Genomic DNA, 22,686 nt, shown 5'->3' on the forward strand with positions numbered 1-22,686 from the left:
TGATTAGATTTTGGGATCGATCGGGTCAAAGGTCAATGTCAAGGTCATGAAAAGGTCAAAATCTTCTTTTTACCATAGCACGGTCAATTTGTATCCAATTGGCATACAACTAATGCCAACATGTTCATAATTCAATGCCCAATCGTGTGATATGCGAAGGTATGCGCTCTACTGAGTGCCCATTCTAGTTGCATCTGCACTGAGGGCTGAACTAAAGTGTAGTGGTGGACAGAGCTCTCTGCTTTGTGGACGTTTGTGTTGTGGCTTTTACCATCAGAGAGCACACGGCCTCACGGGGACAGAAAAGGTTTCAGGTTGTATCTTATACTCTACACTTTTCCTTCTTTTGGCACTCGGTTATGCATATTCGTGCACTTTTTTAGCGGAAAGTTGAACGAGAAGATTAGATTCCGCTCTCGTGTCTGGGCACTAACGCTGGCGCCAGCAGACAATTAGCTTAGCTGAGCAAAAAAGAAAGACTGGAAGCAGCTGGTCTGGCTCTGTCAATGAATGGAAGAAGAAAAAAAGAAGCCACTGAGTGTACCGACACCTCTTAAGCTAATTATCATGTTATATGACAGGTGTGGATTTGTGTGTGTGTGTGTGTGTGTGGTTTCACGGTGAGTTATGTGGTGGGCTGTTTCTTTGCAGAAACCAGTGTCTTGTCACTGTGAGGCAATTAGCCGACTCTGAAACAAACAGGATACAGTATGCTGAGCTCATTATTGACCTTTGGATGGGCTGCTGGGCAGATTCTTTAAACTCTGGACAGGCTGTTCACTCCTAATGCTCAGCTAATGGTCCGCTGGCTCAAGCTTCATCTTTAACGTACGCATGAAGTCAGCGATAAATCATCCAACCCTTGAAAAAGATAGTTATTTACAGTATATATTTAATTTAACAGGGTGTTTATGGAATAAAGTGTTGGGTATTTCACTGACCCTTTAATGTCCATTTAAGTAAACGTACATTAATGCCCGTTTGCTAAGTGATGAATATCCTTTAATGTCCGTTTGCTAAGTAAAAAATGTTCTTTAATGTCAATTTAAGTAATAAATGTCCTTTAATGTCCGTTTGCAAAGTAAACATTTTTCTTTGATGTCTGTTTGCTAAGTAATACATGTCCTTTAATGTCCATTTAAGTAAGAAATGTCCTTTAATGTTCATTTAAGTAATAAATGTCCTTTAATGTCCATTTAAGTAAGAAATGTCCTTTAATATCCATTTAAGTAATAAATGTCCTTTAATGTTCATTTAAGTAATAAATGTCCTTTAATGTCCATTTAAGTAAGAAATGTCCTTTAATGTCTGTTTGCTAAGTGATAAATGTCCTTTAATGTCCATTTAATGAGTAAAAATGTCCTTTATTGTCCGTTTGCTTAGTAAAAAATGTCCTATAATGTCCGTTTGCTAAGTAATAAATGTCCTTTAATGTCCATTTAATGAGTAAAAATGTCCTTTATTGTCCATTTGCTTAGTAAAAAATGTCCTTTAATGTCCATTTGCAAGGTAAAAAAGTTCCTTTAATGTCCGTTTGCTAAGTAACAAATGGAGCAGTTGGTCTGCCCTCCACTGAAAAGACAAAACAACAACAAAATAATTCTCTCAGGCGAGACGGAGAGAGTCAGATTCCCTCGGCCGAGCCGACGGCGTTGCAGACGGACACAGAGTAGCAGAAGGTATCGACTCCGTCCAAATGAGGACGTTACAACCAGATCATAGAGCCCACATGCTTCTTCCGGAAATCTCACCTGTCCCGCTCTCTCTTTCCTCCTCCCACCCACTCCTGATCCTATTCCTCACTCTTTTTTCCCACCCTCCCACTGCGCCGGACTCACTCTCCTCCTTCCCGGTGGTGGTGGTGGTGATTTCACAGCCCAGCCCAGTTAGTGGCGGTGGGCTCGGCGTCTCGAGTGTGGGAATGTCATCTCTGTGATCCCCTTCCCCTGCACTGCGCTACGCCTGGGATCATGCCCACTGCCTGCTGGGAAAATCCCACCTCCCTCACTGCAGGAGAGAGAATATATACTCCCCCCACCCCCCTCCCCTCCCCCACCCTCCCCTCCCGACCACCACCCAGCCTTCAGGGCTTTTTTTTCTTCGAATTTCACTCCCGTGCAAGTAAATGTACACTACCGTTCAAAAGTTTGGGGTCACTTAGAAATGTCTTTATTTTTCAAAGAAAAGCACTGTTTTTTTCAATAAAGATAACATTAATCAGAAATACACACTCTACATTGTTAATGTGGTAAATGACTATTCTAGGTGGAAGTGTCTGGTTTCTAATGAAATATCTCCATAGGTGTATAGAGGCCCATTTCCATCAACGATCACTCCAGTGTTCTAATGGTACATTGTGTTTGCTAATCGCCTTAGAAGACTAATATCTGATTAGAAAACCCTTGTGCAATTTTGTTAGCACAGCTGAAAACAGTTATGCTGGTGATATAAGCTATACAACTGGCCTTCCTTTGAGCTTGAAGTTTGAAGAACAAAATTAATACTTCAAATATTAATCATTATTTCTAACCTTGTCAATGTCTTGACTATATTTTCTATTCAATTCATTTGATAAATAAAAGTGAGTTTTCATGGAAGACACGAAATTGTCTGGATGACCCCAAACTTTTGAACGGTAGTGGACACGTAATCACACACGAGGAAACTGGCAGCAAGTAAACTGCAATTGAATACATATTTATTATAAAGCTTGAGGTTGAGATCAAGTCCATTACTATTTCGATGGATTTAAAAGCGTTTGCCACGCATCAGGATGACATTCAGTAAATGCGATCGGATTGATGGAGGAAACCTTTTGTTGCGCGAGGCCACGGTGTCACATGTCCACGGGTGATGTTTTCACGGAAGAAAGGTGCCACTCGGTGAACTCTGCATCAGAGAGGGAACGAGACGAGGAGGATGAGGAGATACAGACGTGTGTGTGTGTGTGTGTGTGGGAGGGGGGTAAGAAAACGTATGAATACAAAAGCCTAGCGAGATGAGGCGAGGCGGCATCGGGCTGCGAGATCTGATAGACGTGAGATCGCGGAGCGAGAGCCCGAAAGCCTCCGAGAAACAAGAACTGGTTAGATCAGAGTGAGATTGGAATTCAATCCCGGAGATGATCCCCGAGTTCCTCCCTTTGCCCTTTTATTCAATGATGTCTCCACCTGCTCCCACACCCAGTTTCCCTGTATGCCGATCAGTCCTCAGATCCTGTCGGCCCGCCCCCCCCCCCTCCCCCCCCCCGACATGAGAGACCACGTCCTGGAACATGTTCGTGCAACACACACCGAGGCGGTTGCGGCGGTGCTTAACCGTGGAGGTAATTGACTTCAATGCAGAAGTTTAAAAAAAAGAGGTGAAATTGACTGTAAGCTGCAGGCTCCGGAGGAGAAGTCAATGAAAAATTAAACTGTGTGAAGGTCAGGCTGATTGTGAGAGAGTGTGTGTGGGTGTGTGTGTGCGTGCGTGAGAGGACTAATCTGAGCCGCCGTTCACTCTTTCGCAAATGTTTGTCTTCAGGTATTCAAAGATGAACGACCCCGCGGACTGGCTGTCCATCAACAGAACCAACGGTCAGATCGTTACCACGGCGATGCTCGACCGGGAGTCCAGCTACGTGAAAAACAACATCTACGAGGCCACGTTCCTGGCCACGGACAACGGTAAGCGTTTCATATCGGGAGAGCGCAAAAGATATTTTTGAATGGATTATGCAACTACCGTTCAAAAGTGTGGGGTCACTTGGGAAAAAAAAGAAAAATCTTAGAAATGTCCATATTTTTCAAAGAAAAGCACAGTTTTTCTCAATTAAGATAACATTAAATTAATGACTATTCTCTGGTGTTTAATGAAGTCTCTGCATAGGTGTGTAGAGGCCCATCTCCAGTGTCCTAGTGGTACATCGTGTTATCGCCTTAGAAGACGACCGGAGGGGTAGAAAACCCTTGAAAACCCTTTTTATGTGAGCGCAGCTGAAAACAGTTATGCTGGTGAGAGAAGCTATAAAACTGGTCTTCCTTTGAGCGACAAGTTTAAAGAACAACATTAATACACTACCGTTCAAAAGTTTGGGGTCACCCAGACAATTTCGTGTCTTCCATGAAAACTCACACTTTTATTTATCAAATGAATTGAACATTTCATAGAACATATAGTCAAGACATTGACAAGGTTAGAAATAATGATTAATATTTGAAGTATTAATTTTGTTCTTCAAACTTCAAGCTCAAAGGAAGGCCAGTTGTATAGCTTATATCACCAGCATAACTGTTTTCAGCTGTGCTAACATAATTGCACAAGGGTTTTCTAATCTGATATTAGTCTTCTAAGGCGATTAGCAAACACAATGTACCATTAGAACACTGGAGTGATAGTTGATGGAAATGGGCCTCTATACACCGATGGAGATATTTCATTAGAAACCAGACGTTTCCACCTAGAATAGTCATTTACCACATTAACAATGTATAGAGTGTATTTTTTATTAATGTTATCTTTATTGAAAAAACAGTGCTTTTCTTTGAAAAATAAAGACATTTCTAAGTGACCCCAAACTTTTGAACGGTAGTGTATTTACAATAAAAATCATTATTTCTAACCTTGTCAATGTCTTGATATATTTTCGATTCATTTTGAAATTAATTTGATAAATAAAAGTGAGTTTTCATGGAGAAAAAAAAATGTGTCTCGGTGACCCCAAACATTTGAACGGTAGTGTACATTCAATTACTATTACTGTAACAATACACATACGATCGACTGAGAATGATGTGTTGTATTATCTACATTTTGTACATTTGAGCCATAACTTTCTGACATTATTGAGAGACCGTCACGCTTCCTTCCTTCTCTGCGGAATCGGCTGCCAGTCATTCTAATTCACGTTTGCCTAAATCACGCATCGTTCGACGGGTTGAACGCGGAGACGTTAAATCGTTGTTTGGGAGCGATCCAAATACATGTCAGAGAGAACAATGGCGCTTCCTGTTTGATGAAACTAAAGACATCCGCGTGGATTTTCCGAGGGATGTGAAGACACGGGAGCTCCGCCGCCTTCAGGTGCAGCTGGTGGGAGAGTTAGAGGAAAACCTGGATCCACACGACCTGGTCACACTCTTCATCCTCTCCTCTCATCCTCCTTATCGCCTGTCCATGACTGCCTTCTCTCTCTCTCTCTCTCTCTCTCTCTCACTCACTCTCTCTCACTCTCTTTCTCTCTCTCACTCTCACTCTCTCTCTCACTCTCTCACTCTCTCTCACCTCTCCTCTCTCCTCTCTCTCACTCTCCTCTCTCTCTCACTCTCTCACTCACCTCTCTCTCACTCTCACTCTCTCACCTCCTCTCTCACTCCTCACTCTCTCTCACCTCACCTCTCACTCTCACTCCTCTCACTCTCACCTCTCTCATTCACTCACTCTCTCTCTCCTCTCTCACTCTCACCTCACTCTCCTCACTCTCACCTCACCTCTCTCTCTCACTCACTCCTCTCTCACCTCACTCTCTCTCACTCTCACCTCTCTCACCTCACCTCACTCACCTCCTCACTCTCTCTCCTCCACTCTCCTCTCACCTCACCTCTCTCCTCACCCTCTCACCTCTCCACCTCACCTCTCTCTCTCCACTCTCTCACCTCACCCTCTCACTCTCTCTCACCTCACTCTCACCTCCTCTCCTCACTCCTCACCTCTCACTCACTCTCCTCACCTCTCCACCTCACTCTCACTCTCTCTCTCACTCTCTCTCTCACCTCTCACTCCTCCTCACCTCTCTCACCTCTCCTCCTCTCTCCTCTCTCACTCTCTCTCTCCTCTCTCACCTCACTCCTCTCCTCTCACACTCTCACCTCTCTCACCTCTCTCACCTCTCTCTCACTCTCCACTCTCCTCACCTCTCTCACCTCACCTCTCTCTCACCTCTCTCACCTCTCTCTCACCTCCTCACTCTCTCTCTCACCTCTCACTCTCACTCTCACTCTCCTCACCTCTCCTCTCACTCTCACCTCCTCACTCCTCTCTCACTCCTCACCCTCACTCTCTCACTCTCTCACCTCTCTCTCACTCTCTCTCTCTCTCACTCTCTCTCTCACCTGTCTCACCTGTCTCTCCTCTCTCTCCTCTCTCTCCTCTCTCACCTCTCTCTCACCTGTCTCACCTCTCTCTCCTCTCTCTCACCTGTCTCTCCTCCTCACCTCACTCTCACCTCACCTCTCTCACCTCCTCTCTCTCACCTCTCACTCTCTCTCTCTCACTCTCACTCTCTCTCACTCTCACTCTCTCTCTCTCTCTAAGTATATATTATGTTCTGCCTCGAAATGTTTAAACTCAAGTTTTTAACTGAGCAGCACAAACTCAAGCGCAGCAAAACAAATAACTTCCTATGAGGGGCCGTGAGGGACATTATTCAGAATACCCTCTCACACACACAACTGAAATGCTCTCACACACACACACACTAGTGAAATGCTCTCACACACACTAGTGAAATGCTCTCACACACACTAGTGAAATGCTCTCACACACACACACTAGTGAAATGCTCTCACACACACTAGTGAAATGCTCTCACACACACTACTGAAATGCTCTCACACACACTAGTGAAATGCTCTCACACACACTAGTGAAATGCTCTCACACACACAACTGAAATGCTCTCACACACACTACTGAAAAACGATACGCTCACACACACAACTGAAAATCTCTCACACATACTAGTGAAAAGCTCTCATACACACATATGAAAATTTCACTTGAAACGGAAGGTGCAGTGTTGCCAGGTCCGCGGTTTTCCCGCAGAATTGGGCTACTTTTGAAGTGTTGCCGCGGGTTGAATTTTGTGTCCGCTGGTTCGGGTAGACCTATTTTGCATGCAAATTACATGAATATCTTTCAATAAAAATCCATATTTTAAATGAAATAATTTATTTATACCCAAATCCTACCATAAACTGCTTTCAATGCTGGCATATACTAAACGTTTGGTGTTACTTTGTAGAAATTACAATACATTTGGCAATGATAGCAATGCTGTTGGACTTTAAAAGCAGTGTATATGGTTTGGCACGGGCATATTTTGAATTCTGATATTGGGCTGGTTTTTGGGCTGGTTTTATTGGCCATTGGGCTGGTTTTGTCACACAGACCTGGCAACCCTGGGAAGGTGTTTCAGTTGAAACGGAAGGTGATCAAGGATGGCAGATCAACAATGTGCTCAACAGCCCTTAAGCAACGGCGTTACTAAACAACATATTGGCCTCAGCGAGACAATCAGAACACTGTCTAATGCCTCAACTGTTCGGCAGCAGCCGGTGTTACACGCCTACTAGTTTTCAAACCTACTGGTTTCCCTGCGCGTGCGTTGCGTTCTCTTAACATCTGCAGCGGGGCTCTGTCTCGCTCACCAGATTCGTCACACATTCACAAACATTGCTGGAGCTCTTCAAGCCACCGTTCATATCCATTTCGTCGATTACGATTGTACAAGTGAGCAGTGCATCACAGCCACGTATGAAGAAATACATTTTCGAAAAAATAAAAAGATCGCCCGACCTGGTTTCGATCTCTTTCACGCAAAAGGAGACTGCACTCAAAGACGCGCAGTCTGTGCGCTGCGCCACCAGATATTAGTTTTAAGTCAAGTAATTTATATATTGATCCATTAAGTCACATTTCTTATGTTGCGAACAAGCATCGCTAAACATGTTTCAAAGTGTACATATCCGCTCAAGGTAACCAGTTGTTTCAGATCCCTTCGATTTAATGGATCAATATATAAATTACTTGACTTGAAGCTAATATCTGGTGGCGCAGCACGCAGACTGCGTATCTTTGAGTGCAGTCTCCTTTTGCGTGAAAGAGATCGAAACCAGGTCGGGCGATCTTTTTATTTTTATTTTTTCGAAAATGTATTTCTTCATCCGTGGCTGTGATGCGCTGCTCACTTATACAATCGTAATCGCCGAAATGGATATGAACGGTGGCTTGAAGATCTCCAGCAATATGTTTGTGAATGTGTGACGTATCTGAAGAGCGACAGAGCCCCGCTGCAGATGTTAAGAGAACACAACGCACGCACTCGTAGGGAAACCAGTAGGTTTGAAAACCAGTAGGGGTTTGCCAAACCATATACACTGCTTTTAAAGTCCAACAGCATTGCTATCATTGCCAAATGTATTGTAATATCTACAAAGTAACACCAAATGTTTAGTATGCCAGCATTAAAAGCAGTTTATGGTAGGATTTGGGTATAAATAACTTATTTCATTTAAAACATGGATTTTTATTGAAAGATATTCATGTAATTTGCATGCAAAATAGGTCTACCCGAACCAGCGGACACAAAATTCAACCCGCGGCAACACTTCAAAAGTTGCCCAATTCCGCGGGAAAACCGCGGACCTGGCAACACTGCACCTTCCGTTGCAAGTGAAATTTTTATATGTGTGTATGAGAGCTTTTCATATCATGTGTGTGTGTGAGAGTTTTTCACTAGTATGTGTGAGAGATTTTCAGTTGTGTGTGTGAGCGTATAGTTTTTCAGTAGTGTGTGTGAGAGCATTTCACTAGTGTGTGTGAGAACATTTCACTAGTGTGTGTGAGAGCATTTCAGTTGTGTGTGTGAGAGCATTTCAGTAGTGTGTGTGAGAGCATTTCACTAGTGTGTGTGTGTGAGAGCATTTCACTAGTGTGTGTGAGAGCATTTCAGTTGTGTGTGTGAGAGGGTATTCTGAATAATGTCCCTCACGGCCCCTCATAACTTCCATTCATCTCTCAAGTGGAAGTGTGTTCTTTTTTTCTCTTCTTCACCCCCCCCCCCCCCACCCCCCCTCCTCAAATTGCCTTATCAGTGACGTGCAGCGCGCCGGTGTGTTTACAGTACGTTGAGCTGGCTTTTGAAACATTGGGATATTTATAGGTGTGAAAAATGATCTCATTCCAAACACATAAATGTGTGTGTGTGTGTGTGTGTTTCTGTACTATTTTATTTTATTTTCCCGGCGATGATTGACAGACACCGCGACGCGCCGATGGGAAGGAAGAGGCAGCGGGATTAGAGGTCGACTCGCTCCCGTTGTTGGAGCTTCACGAACATCTCACGTCCCGTCGTCTCCTGGACTTTATTCCTCATTTTAAAACCTTTTTCTATTTCCTTGAAGAACAAGAAGCTTCCCCTTCATCTGACCTCTGTTAAGTGGACAAACAGATTGGAGCTGCATGTCACTGCGGCGAGACGCCAGCGGTAACAGTTAAAATGTGTGTGTGTGTGTGTGTGTGTTGCCGGAGTGCCAGCTGTCTTAACGTGAGAGGGATTATGGTAAGAAGTGCTATGACACAGTGAGGATCGGAGGGCGGGACATGGAGAGGTGGTGACGGCGTGGCGACAAGTGTACCGCGTCTTTAACGGCGCCCCCCCCCCCCCCACACACACACACACACACACACACACACTCCGACACCCTCGTGACACACGGCCGCCGATGTTTTTTGTTTGTGGCTTTACGTGCTCTTCAAAGAGCATGTGGTGGGTTCGCTACAAGTCTTTTCACATCTCTCAGCCTCTGTGAAAATACCCCCCCCCCTCCAAAAAAGGGAGTTGATATAAATCCTTTTGAGGAATTTACACAAACATAATTATTTATTTAGCTGGTTTAAACCCACATAATTCTCCTACCAGCTGCGGCAAGCTGCTTCCAAATGTCCCCCATACATGGGATTAACAAAGCTGCAGGATGGGAAAGCCTCCGAGTGTGTGTGTGTGTGTGTGTGTGTTTATGGTTCACAATGTACGTGTTAAAATGGCTTTTAACACTGTACATTAAAGTTGTTGTTGTTGTTTCAAAGTGACACAGTAGGCTCCGTATTGAGGGGCGACGCCGTGACCTTCGGGGTCGTCAAGGTTACCGGCTGTTTGTTTTGCCTCTGACGGGCGCTCTCCTTGTCCCCTCTCCTATAGGAGTTCCTCATCCGTACGCTCCGGCTCAAATGAAATATCCAGCCGTGACATTGAAAATTCTTTTTTTCGATAAACTCTCAGTTACTCTTCCCGTACGCCGGCCCAGAACTCGGCCCGACCGGCTCCGGCGTTCCCGTGAAACAGGTGACAATAGGGTCCAACTTTTAAATATAGCGTTCCTCTTTAAGTATTCATTCATATAACATCAAAAAAATTATCGATTCATCTCCAGATCGTAAAAAAAAAAGCTTAAGCCGGAGAAGAAAAAAAACCTGCAGACTGTTTCGTGTCGAGCTCGGTGCGTCTTCAATCGAGAGGAACTTTAAATCATCATCTGCAAAAAAAAAAAAAAAAAAAAAACCCGTCTTTAACCGCATCTCACTCATCCGGTGGCGAATGTCTTGCTCTGTCGCCGTGTTTAATTGGCAGATCTGTCAGCTTTGCATAAATCTCTGTAAATTACATTGGCCCCTTATCTCCTCCCGGGGATGGGGGCCCCCGGGGGTCGCTTGATTCCATCCAGCGGCTCAGCCGGCGGGGAAATGACTTGTAATTGGAGGCGGCTCAGGGTCGTCGCCCCCTGACACACACTCGATAAACAGCTCTCGGCTTTATATACGGCTCTGGGCTCTCTTTTTCATTTTCATCCTTCAGATTTTCACATTTTCATACTTCACGTACACAATCATGCCCCCTCACACACACACACACACACACACACACACTCTACCATCTCGCTCTGATTATTTTTAAGTGTCTATTCTTTACTCCTAATTCCCTGCAAATGCTGTAGCTGATGGTCTGTTGCTCTGTTCAATCAATGCAAAGGGCTTTCGGGATTGTGTCTGCAGATGAGGTGTGTGTCTGTGTGCGTCTGTGTGCGTCGGCGCGTGTGATTACAGTGCACGGCGGCGCGGGCGAGGCTTCACCTGCGGTGCCCCCGTCGCCGCCGACGCGTGGCGTTGGACGCCGGATTTCTCCGGTCGCCTCGATAACTTTGGCGCAAAAAAGTCGATCGTTAATCTCGAGAGAATATATGTACGACGCGTTTATGAGCCGCCTAATGTGTGTATCGCAGGTAATAAGCCACCGGATTCCTGAAGTGAGCCAGTTTCACTTACGTGGGCGATTCGATCACATTTTGTCGCAAATTAAACTCTTAATTAAAAACAGCGGGGTCCACTAACTTTAAACCACTGAGAGGAGAGCGCTGAATCCCGACGCTCCATCACTGAGTCCTGGAGTTAATGAAAGTACACTGTCTCTGTTAAATATGATAAGAAAAAATACATTATGGGATCCGCCGCTATGGTCACAACTGCTTTTCACGCCGAGGAAACCATTATCCAGAGTGATGGATGGTGTGTGAATGGGGAGTGATTTCACATCTATATATATATATATATATATATATGGATATATATATGGAGTAATTTCACATCTATATATATATATATTTATATATATATGGATATGTATATATATATATATGTATATATATCCATATATATATGGATATATGGATATATATATATCCATATATATATGTATAAATATATATATATGTATTCATATACATATATATACATATACAGTATATATATATATATTTGTATAAATATATATACATATATATACATATATATATATATGTATGTATATATACGCTCAACTCGAGTGCACGTGGGCAGACAGAATGTGCACGTGCGGTTGTGTTTTAGGTGATGATGTCATTGTTGCACCTTTTCAGACGTGCATTGTTCATATCGCCGGGCAGACTGGCCTTTCCTCTCCCGGTCTGTGTGTGGATACACACCGACAAGGACTCGTTTGATTGCGTAACAGACATCGTTATATTGCAGCTCCGCCCGCCTCCAGGCCGGTCGGACGTGCCGGGGCCCCCGGGCCCCCGGGTCCCGCATCTGGATCGACTCTTGATTGGGTTTTCGGTTGAGGTGCTCGAGGCTAAAAAAACGAGGCAGATACCCTCCTCTGGTTGGCCAGTTTCTGTGTCGAGCTCCTTGGCCCCCCTCCATCGCCGCCGGGCCTTCAGGCTCACCGCCCCTCTCCGCGTACACATCTTCCCCTCGCCATCAACGATTCTGTTTCCTCTTCGCTCACAGGCTCCCCGGCAGCCAGCGGCACCGGCACGCTGCAGATCTACCTGATCGACATCAACGACAACCCGCCGGCGCTCATCCCCAAGGAGTCTCAGATCTGCGAGCGGGTGAACAGGAACGTCCACGGCGTCAACATCACCGCCGCCGACGCCGACACCGAGCCCAACGCCGGCCCGTTCGTCTTCGAGCTGCCCAACTTCCCCAGCAGCATCCGGCGCAACTGGACCATTTCCCGGATCAGCGGTGAGGAGGCGTCGGCGCCAGAGACGGCGTGAACGTCGATTAACGAGCTGCTGTGTACATCTTAACAGTTATTTCATGTACTAACCCACCACAGACTCGCCAGATGCTTCATGATGAAGCTGCTTACCTACAGCACATTATACTGAAATAGTTCAACTGGTCAATATGATCAACTTTTAGTGGATTACTACGACGTTCTGATCATATTTGACCATGTTTTTATTCTTTTTCTTACAAAATACTTTGGGTTATATTCATGATTTCGAGCAGTGTCATTTAAAAGCAAGATAATTAGTTTTTTGGCTAAAAGCCTTTTTAAATAATCAATGCATAATAATGCAATACATATTTATTTATTTTCACATTTGCCATATTGTGTAGATTGATAATGGAAAAAAGTTTAATTAATACAATGATACTGACACGATAATAAAAAACATTTATATTAATTACATGATAAGAAAAAAACCATTTAATTAATACCATGATACTGACATGATAAGAAAAACATTTTTAATTAATATCATTAATCTGACATAAGAAATGTTTTTTTTTATGAATACAATGATATTGACATGATAAGAAAAAAAATGTAATTAATACAATGATACTGACATGATAATACAAAAAAAGGTTTATTTAATACAATGATACTGACATGATGATACACAAAAAAAAAAATTTTTATACCATGATAGTGACATAATAATTTAAAACAAAGTGTATTTAATACCACGATACTGACATGATACAAACATTTTTTAAATTAATATCATGATAGTGACATAATAATAAAAAATATATATATATTTAATACCATGATACTGACATGATAATTTAAAAAATGTTGGTCAGAAGTAACTATTTTGAAACCGTATAGTCATTCTGGAGTATCACTGATAAATGCATCTCTGCGCAGGCGACTACGCTCGCCTCGGGCTGCGGTACCAGATCTATCTGGAGCCCGGCGTCTACGAGGTGCCCGTCATCGTGTCGGACTCGGGGAACCCGCCGCTGTCCAACCGGTCAGTCATCAAGATCAAGGTGTGCCCCTGCGACGAGCACGGGGACTGCACCACCTTCGGGGCCGTGGCAGCCGCCGGCCTGGGCACCGGAGCCATCATCTCCATCCTCATCTGCATCATCATCCTCCTCAGTGAGTACGAGCGGGCTCGCCGGGCTGCACCACGGCGACATCGCCAATACTTTAGTTTTTTGTTATTGTGGATTAATGCCTCAACCGCTGCCGTCTTCACCGGCATCTCTTGACGACGAGGTTTCTGTCTTCTGTTTCCGGTCTGCTGCTATCTGCCCCGCCAGTGGTTCATGTCGTTGGCGTCGCTGGTTGCCGTGGGCGACGTTGCTCTTACATATAGACAAGTCAGCTGAAGGGTTTTCCCAGCGTATTGGTTGTTTTTTTTATGTTGGATGTAACATAGTGCGTCATCCATACTTTATTATTACTATTTTTCTTGCTCACTTAAACCGAGTGGTGCACCTTAAGTGTGTACATTTCAAACAACACACAGGGAAGAAAATAAATAGTAACAAAAATGAACGAGACAATGGTAAAAAAATATATATATATAAAAATAAATACAAGAAAGACAGGAAGAGTGAGCTTCTTCAAAACATACTATATGTCAATACATATTTATCCTATATATATATATTTTTTTTTAAATAAATACAAGAAAGAAAGGAGCAGTGAGCTGCTTCAAATCATATGTAAATACATATTTATCCTATATATATATATAATTTTTTTTTAAATAAATACAAGAAAGAAAGGAGGAGTGAGCTGCTTCAAAACATATGTAAATACATATTTATCCTATATATATATATATATTCAAAGCCAGCCAAATATATACATATTACATATGTATATACAGGACTGTCTCAGAAAATTAGAATATTGTGATAAAGTTCTTTATTTTCTGTAATGCAATTAAAAAAACAAAAATGTCATGCATTCTGGATTCATTACAAATCAACTGAAATATTGCAAGCCTTTTATTCTTTTAATATTTAATATTTTTTAATTGCATTACAGAAAATAAAGAACTTTATCACAATATTCTAATTTTCTGAGACAGTCCTGTATACCTATGACTTCATGACTTTGACAATGCACTCAACTGTGTGTGCTTGTGTTCGTGTGTGTGTGTGTGTTCGTGTGTGCGTGTGTGTGTGTGTGTGTGCGTGTGTGTGTGTGTGTGTGTAGGCATGGTGCTGCTGTTCGTGGTGTGGATCAAGCGGCGTGAGAAGGAGAGGCACAACAAGCAGCTGCTCATTGACCCGGAAGACGACGTCAGAGACAACATCCTCAAATACGACGAAGAGGGAGGAGGAGAGGAAGACCAGGTGAGATGCCGAGAGACAAGCACCCACCCACACACGCACACACACACACACACACATACACACACACGCATGATGTCCGTGTGGACCTCTGTTGCCGACGTGCATCTGTTTGCCCGTGCGCGTAGGACTACGACCTGAGCCAGCTGCAGCAGCCCGACTCCCTGGAGCACATCAGCAGCAAGCCGCCCGGCGTGCGCCGGGTGGACGAACGGCCCGTCATCCCGGAGTCCCAGTACCCCATCAGGCCCGTCGTGCCCCACCCTGGAGACATCGGGGACTTCATCCACGAGGTGAATAACACACAGCGGACGTTCTCTTTGAGCTCTCACTTTGCCATCGATCTCGACGCGGAACGCGATCACTCCTTTTTCTGGACGCCGTTCAATACGTAAACTCCGGCGTGGCGATGGGAGACAGCAGAGAGAGGTTTGTTGTACGGTACAGAAGCTCTCCTGGCGCCAGATTTATTGATACACACACACACACACACAACTCCGGCGTTGGCACACTGATGCGAGAAAATGCTGATTGACAGACTCGTGACAACACGTTCACACTCGAGAGGTGTTGGCAGCTGTTCAGCTTTGATCCAGCCTTGACTCTCTCCCCCTCTCTCTCCCTCTCTCTCTCTCTCTCTCTCCCTCTCTCTCTCTCTCTCCCCCGGCTCACACATGTACTCACCTGATCTCGCTCCAGCAGTCTGGTAAAACACAAACACAGCAAACACATGGTGTTCCTGCCACACACTGTACACCCCCCCCCCCCCCCCCACACACACACACACACACACACGCACACTCACTCCCGGGGGGTTTGAAGCTTCTCAGGTGTCGGTCCGTAGCGCCGCTCTGAATTTTGACCAAAAAAAAAAGGGGGGGTGAAGTCCATCCTTTGACCTTCTTGTTGTCGGCCCTCATTTGTCATTCGAGGAATTAAGTGTGGGTTTTGCACCCCGGGCGGGGGTGAAAAATACAGATTATTCATGTTTTTTTATTTATAATTCACTCCATCCCAACAGCAATCGATGAATCTAATGCTCTTTCCGTGAAAACAAAGTGTCCATTATGATAATTTTGGGGGCGTGGCTTTGGAGAAAGAGGCCTGAGGTGCGAACTTGCTGACTTTCTTGCCGGATTAATGAAGCGGCTTGTGGAGACATTGCTGCTCGCAAGAGATTTCCTTCGGTTCCATGATTTTAAAACCCCGTCTTTCATGGAGCAGCAACAAGATATTAAAGAACAGGGTCTGTAGCGGCGGTGTTGTTTTCATTTAGCCGCTAAAGAGCTGCAGACACAGTGAGTTCCCTCGCACGCGCGTCACAGGAGACCGTTCATTTCCTTTTCTTCAGATTTTATTTTGAGCAGCAAAAAACGCTGACAAAGTTCCTCAAAAGAATAAACGTTCAGAACGATCACACGGTCACACGGTAAAAATCTGCTCTCTTGTCTAATGCTGTAACAGTTTAGCTCCACACCTTCCTTCTTGTATTAGTTGTTTTCATCCTGTCACACTAACTATCACGTCATTCCAGATCCTGCTTCCCATCTCGTCAGTCCAGCTCCCTTCACCTGCCTCTGATCATTCCCTCGTTAGTCCCTCATTACCTTCACCTGGTCTTCATGCCCATCTCACCTGTTGCCCATTCCCTCGTTAGTCCCCGTCTACTTAAGTTCCCTCTCTTGCCCTCTGCCAGATTGTCTTGTGTTCTTCTTGACCAAGCCCTCCAGCGTTACAAAGTGTATTTATCTGTTCCCGTCTGTTTCGTTCCTGCCGGTACTTGGAGTAAAGTTAATTATTTTCCAGTTCTGTCTCCTGAGTCGTGCATTTGGGTCCACCCTAATACTCCCGTGACAAATGTGGCTCTTTCCTCACACCTGCTGCCGTCATGATGTCATTAAATCACCCGACTCGAGCGTCTGTCATCAACAGAAACATCTTTCAATATATTTCACCTATAGTTCCTACACCGTGAGCATAATTCTGAATATTAAATTATAAACAATTCTGAAACTTCAAGTTACTAAAAAACACACCTGTGGCTCTTACAGGGTCCGATCGCACACGTCAGACGTGGCCAATGCATCCCGTTATTCGCGTGTGTTTTCATACGTGCTAAAATTCGAATTTGAGTACGCCCCACATGAACTACATGAACCTTTGTGTGTCCTCGTTGTATTTGTGTGCGTCTGCACAAACCTGGCAGGAACGCACCCTTATACGCCGTTTGAACCTTTTATTCAACGTTCACTTCAAGAAGCGTTCTTGAATATTTCATTTTCGAACTCAAGTATGGTGACAAACATTTCAGGATATGCTGTGATTGGATTTAACTTTTTACGGAACGAAATACAGCTTCCTCCCAGAGCACAGTGCCACCATAATATGTTCTCCGTGGACAATGCCAGGCATCGTCATGTAACTTCATACGTTGTTTTTCAAGCCGATATGAGACTGAACAGAGGGCTGGACCAGAAAGCACAATTCTGAGCGACTAATAATACTTCATATACCTCCAATATCAACCTGTTTAACTTACAGTTACCAGAAGTAGAATAGAGACAAATAGAAGCGTATGAAACAGTATGCATCGTTCTAGATTAAACTACCCAGGAAGGAAATGACCGTGATGATGTCACTGTGATGTCATCGGGTTTTTTTTCTCCAGCCTGAGCTCAAAAAGAAAGACATGAGACATTTACCAGAAAAAGGGGTGGTATAAGGAATAGAGGCGTTCCGTTGCATCATGGGAAACGTTGACTGTTTCAGGATATCTTTACATCCTTCACATAAATGTTGAGCTTTAAAAATATATATATATATATATTTATATTGTGAGCGGCACGTTGAAATGGCTGCCGTTGACTTTGCTTTCCCGCCCGCCTGACAGCTGCTTTGTTCCTTTCCTCCATGTCCCGCTCAGGGTCTGCGAGCGGCGGACAACGACCCCACGGCCCCGCCCTACGACTCGCTGCTGGTGTTCGACTACGAGGGCAGCGGCTCCACCGCCGGCTCCGTCAGCTCCCTCAACTCGTCCAGCACGGGGGACCAGGACTATGACTACCTCAACGACTGGGGCCCCCGCTTCAAGAAGCTGGCCGACATGTACGGAGGAGGGGATGATTAGATCTGACCGGACACACACACAGAAACACACACACACACACACACATGCGCCCTCGTCCCGTCAGCTGGCCTGCCACGCTCTGTCCCTGCAGCACGTGGGGGGGGGGGGGGGGGCTCATGTTCACCCGTACTGAACACGAGTTCACACTCGACCACCTGACCAATCAAATCACCCACCAAGGAGGGCCCGGCGCCGTGAGTCCGTTTTGGGGGGCGCTCTTCACAAGACTGAAACGGAAGATCTGAAACTGCGGGCTTCTCATAGTTTTGTATTTTCAAGTGTTTGTGCTTTTTTTTTTTTTCGTCTTTTTTTTTCTTTTTGTCCGTGTGGTTTTATTTGAAATATATTTTTATTTTTTTGTCACCGCTCCGTTTTTTGGATTGGAGCCGCTCTCTGGAGAAGCTTTTAGCTGGAGCCGCTCGACGTCGAAGAAGAAGAAGAAGAAGAAGAAGAACATGGATATGAAAAGTCCCATGGTTTTTTTCTTTCTTGAACTTGAATCCCTCAGAACAGAAGCACTGTTGTTTAAAAAGTGCCTTCAGTGGTGCGTATTATAGACTCCTGCTAACTCAGGATTGGTTGCCATTTTTTTTTCCTGGACTCGCACGCCTCCTCGCGACCCCCTCGACCCTTTAACTCGGACCTTCCCCGTGGTCATCTCTCCCGTCCTGCGGGGACGACGCCTGGTGCCGATTTCAGAGGGGGGCGTCGACTTGGAGGGAGTGGGGGGGGGGCTTTATGTCGACGTACTTTACGTAGACAGCAGATGGCTTCAAATAGCTCCGAGCCCACATCCTGAGATCCCCTTCTCTCTCTTTTTTGTATTCTTTTGTCGGTTCGCGGTTGTTTCTCAGTACATTTTTTTTTTTTATCCCGACTTTGGTTCAGGAAACGGGGATCTTGAGCGCCGGCCAGGGTTCTTTCTAGCGCCTCCACAATCTGCCTCTCTTCAGGCGGCGTTTCATTCATCGGGAGACGTTCTCTCCCCAGACATTTTCTCTTTTCGTTGGCTGCTGAGTTGAAGAGCTTTTTGAGAAGGAAATAGAGAGAAGAAGAAGAAGAAGAGGGGGGGAAAAAGGGTCCGTTATGAAACTCTGCATTTTTATCAAAAGCGGACGTGCCAAAAAGCCCCAAACTACAAACTAAAAAGTTAAAAAACGCACCAGTTGCAATGCTTTAAAAGACAGTTGGGTTATTAGTCTCTTGATGAAAACGACCCCCCCCCCACTCCCCCTTTCAGAAGTGGAGAAGAAGAAGAGAGAGAAGGGGGGAAAAAGAGCTTTAGTCTTTGTGTTTAATTATTTAAATGCACAAAACATTTCAAAGACAGACCAGGGAGAGGGTTAGTCGCTCCTCGTCCTCCGAGGAGACGCTCCTCCGGCGTAGCCATCTTCATTCAGCCTGATCTTCTATTAATTATGAATCTGACAAACGCCCGAAAGGATCCTCCCCCTCTCATTCTTTTCTCTCACCTGCTCGCGATTTAGTCGCGTCGGGAAAGAAGAAACGCAAACAACAACAACTTGTAGTTTCCACACGTGGGACTACAAGTGGAAGCTGTTCTTTCAGGGCGGATTGAAAGGAGTCTGAAGATGTAAAGTGGAGATATATCACGACGCCATGAGGAGGACGCAAGGATGTGGGGGGGGGGGGGCGTCATCGTATAATTAATAAGGTCATAACAGGGTAGGACTGAGTTTACAGAATATCCTCACAGAATAAACACAGCTGTTGCTTTCTGCTCTTTGGTGATTCATTTCTGACGTCTACATGTTGTGTATATATATATATATATATACACTGCCGTTAAAAAGTTTGGGGTCACTTAGAAATGTCTTTATTTTTCTAAGAAAAGCACTGTTTTTTCAATAAAGATAACAATAATCAAAAATACACACTATACATTGTTAATGTGGTAAATGACTATTCTAGGTGGAAGTGTCTGGTTTCTAATGAAATATCTCCATAGGTGTATCGAGGCCCATTTCCATCAACTATCACTCCAGTGTTCTAATGGTACATTGTGTTTGCTAATCGCCTTAGAAGACTAATGTCTGATTAGAAAACCCTTGTGCAATTATGTTAGCACAGCTGAAAACAGTTATGCTGGTGATATAAGCTATACAACTGGCCTTCCTTTGAGCTTGAAGTTTGAAGAACAAAATTCATACTTCAAATATTAATCATTATTTCTAACCTTGTCAATGTCTTGACTATATTTTCTATTCAATTTTCAATTCATTTGATAAATAAAAGTGAGTTTTCATGGAAGACACGAAATTGTCTGGATGACCCCAAACTTTTGAATGGTAGTGTATATATAGAATTTTTTTTATACATTTGGTAATGCCGGTTTTCTGTGTTGTCTCTGCTTTTTCTTTCTCCCCCCCCCCCCCCCCTACAGTTTGGTTTTCAGATGAATACAAATGTGTGGCAAAAAGGTTATATTGTGTATTTTCACCACGAAAAAGAGCCATGTGCATCCTCTGAGAGCTCGCAGCCTCACGCCGCCGGTCCCAGTCTCCACGTGTACAGTCCACGCACACACTCGCTCCTCTCGGCCTTACTTGTACATACGCGAGTGTTTCCATGCTCCGCGAGTCGTTCTGATTCAGCCCCCCCTCCCCCGAAGTCCACCGAGGAAGACTCGCTCCATCGGACCTGGTTCGGGGTCTAATATAGCAAGAGGCCTACACACACACACACACACAAACACATACTTTACACAAGGTAACTGACTATTATAAACTGTGTCACACATACATAATAGGTGACACAATGCCATTTATGATACTGAATGTTATCCATAACTCAGTGGAGTCGACTCCGCCGTTTAAATGCAATTTTTTTTTTCTTTGAGGAGGGGACGAAAGGACGAGGGACCCTCGCTCGTCTCGTTGGCCTTCTCTTCCTCGAGTGGGAGGAGAATTAGGGAAATGGTGGAATGGAGGAAGAACTATTGCACTGCTGTGGTCCACCACTGTCTTCTGGCTGCCCCCCCCCTCCCTCCTTCTTCTGATGGTGTTAGATAAAGGACCCTCGGTCTCACTCGGGACACACTGCCTGACCACACACACACACACACATGACGGGAGGCTCCTGATGGTTCTTTCCCCGACACCTGCTCAAGTCCAAGTGTACATAATTTAGTATTTTGCTTGAAGCTAAACAGACGACATTAGGCAAACCGTACCTGTGCAATTGGATTTTTTTTTTATTGGATTTTTTTTGCATGTGTCTTTTTTTTTATTTTTTATAAACGGACAGATGAGTTATATTACAGAAAAACATACAGCGTTTTTAAAAATGTTTCGCAGCCCATGCATGACCGAGGTTGCCCCTCCGGGAAAAAGAAAAAAGGGATTCTGGTGTACCATAGAGAGAGAGGGCGAGAGAGAGGGGGAGAGAGAGAAAAAAGAAGGAAAAAAAGCTGAAAAAAATGATTGCACAGTTATTATCGAGTCAAAAAAAATACTTTTTTTTGTAAATTGTCAACGGCACAAATATTTTGTATTGTTGTTTGTACCATTTTGTAAGAAAAAGAAGAAGAAAAAGAAGAAGAAAAAAGAAGGGAAAGAGTCTGTTGTTTCAAAGCGTGTGTTTCCAAATACCGTACAGTCAATGCGCAGCCTTGCAGATCGACCTTGTAATATAGACGCTGAGCCTGGACTCCCTGTCAGCACACATGTGTTATTAATAAATAAATAAAAAATGTCCCCTCCTTATAAGAAAAGGATGCCTCCTGTCTTTTCTGTCTTCACCCTCTCCGATTTCTGCGAGCGGTTATTTTGGATTGATGAAGAATATTTCAATGTGGCTGAGAGATTTTAGTACGGACGTAATTTTCCCTATTAATAAGTCGTGATACGTTATAACGAGAACTAATTACTTGAAGATACAATATTGCTTCAATGGTGTTCAGTGTGACAGCTCCATGACCCTGCAGTATATAAAGTATAATCAAGTGGTACTGTGTGGTGTGCATTACTTTTTATGACATAATATTATAACATGACCTTCTATGACATTATAATATGACCTTCTTTATGACATGCCGTTTCATTTCTTTTTATGACCTATTATACGATTACGTTATTTTTGCCGTACTACACTACGACTTTATTAATTTTTTACGACTTGATATTATATATATATATTAGGGCTGTGAAACGATTAAAATTTTTAATCGGATTAATCACAGGTTTTTGTGGATTAATCATGATTAATCACATATTACCGATATTCTCGGTATATTTTGTGAGAACATAGAGATTTATGACAAAAGACGGATATATACATTTATACATTCTTCTATACAATGGTGCTGCAACTCAGCAGTTATTTATCAGTTTTCTTCCATATGGAACATTAATACATCTTCATCCTAAACAGAATGTTTAACCCTCCTGTTACCTTTCGGGTCAATTTGACCCCATTCAATGTTTAATGTCGGTGTTCTTTGGGGTCAATTTGACCCCAGGCTGTTTTTCACTGTGTCAAACATATCAGAAATATCAACTTTTAATTTATTTAAAGGGCTATTTAGGTAGTCAACAAACAAACATAAAGTACCTCACACTTAAACTTGGGAAGCAATATTAATTCTAATAATTTTCTGGAGGTTTTAATTGCTGGGGTCAAATTGACCCCGAGGGTAAAATATGTTAGTAAATGTAAAGGTAACAGGAGGGTTAAACAGAGCATTTTTCTCTTGTTTGTCAACCATTAACTCCACCATGATACAATCTAAAGGTGGACAGATTGACAAGTGACTTTTTTTTGCTCGGTCGATGCGCGCGCACGGAGCTCTGTGGCGCGCGGGACGGAGATCGATAAGTGTTAACGCAACGCGAAGAGACAGAAATGACATG

General features: G+C 43.9%; 1 protein-coding gene across 1 annotated transcript in view; it reads left to right on the forward strand.

Annotated features, from left to right (window-relative positions):
- Positions 1-21,531, forward strand: part of LOC130199287 (cadherin-4-like) — a 244,516-nt gene extending 222,985 nt beyond the window's left edge. Inside the window, exons 12-17 of the mRNA XM_056422646.1 lie at positions 3,526-3,668; positions 12,085-12,324; positions 13,244-13,480; positions 14,552-14,691; positions 14,817-14,981; positions 17,612-21,531. Coding sequence (XP_056278621.1) covers positions 3,526-3,668; positions 12,085-12,324; positions 13,244-13,480; positions 14,552-14,691; positions 14,817-14,981; positions 17,612-17,815 — 1,129 coding nt within the window. The 3' untranslated portion in view covers positions 17,816-21,531. The remainder of the gene's footprint in view (positions 1-3,525; positions 3,669-12,084; positions 12,325-13,243; positions 13,481-14,551; positions 14,692-14,816; positions 14,982-17,611) is intronic.
- The last annotated feature ends 1,155 nt before the right edge of the window (positions 21,532-22,686 follow it).

The sequence above is a fragment of the Pseudoliparis swirei genome, chromosome 9 (genome assembly GCF_029220125.1).
Source record: "Pseudoliparis swirei isolate HS2019 ecotype Mariana Trench chromosome 9, NWPU_hadal_v1, whole genome shotgun sequence".
Lineage (NCBI taxonomy): Eukaryota > Metazoa > Chordata > Actinopteri > Perciformes > Liparidae > Pseudoliparis > Pseudoliparis swirei.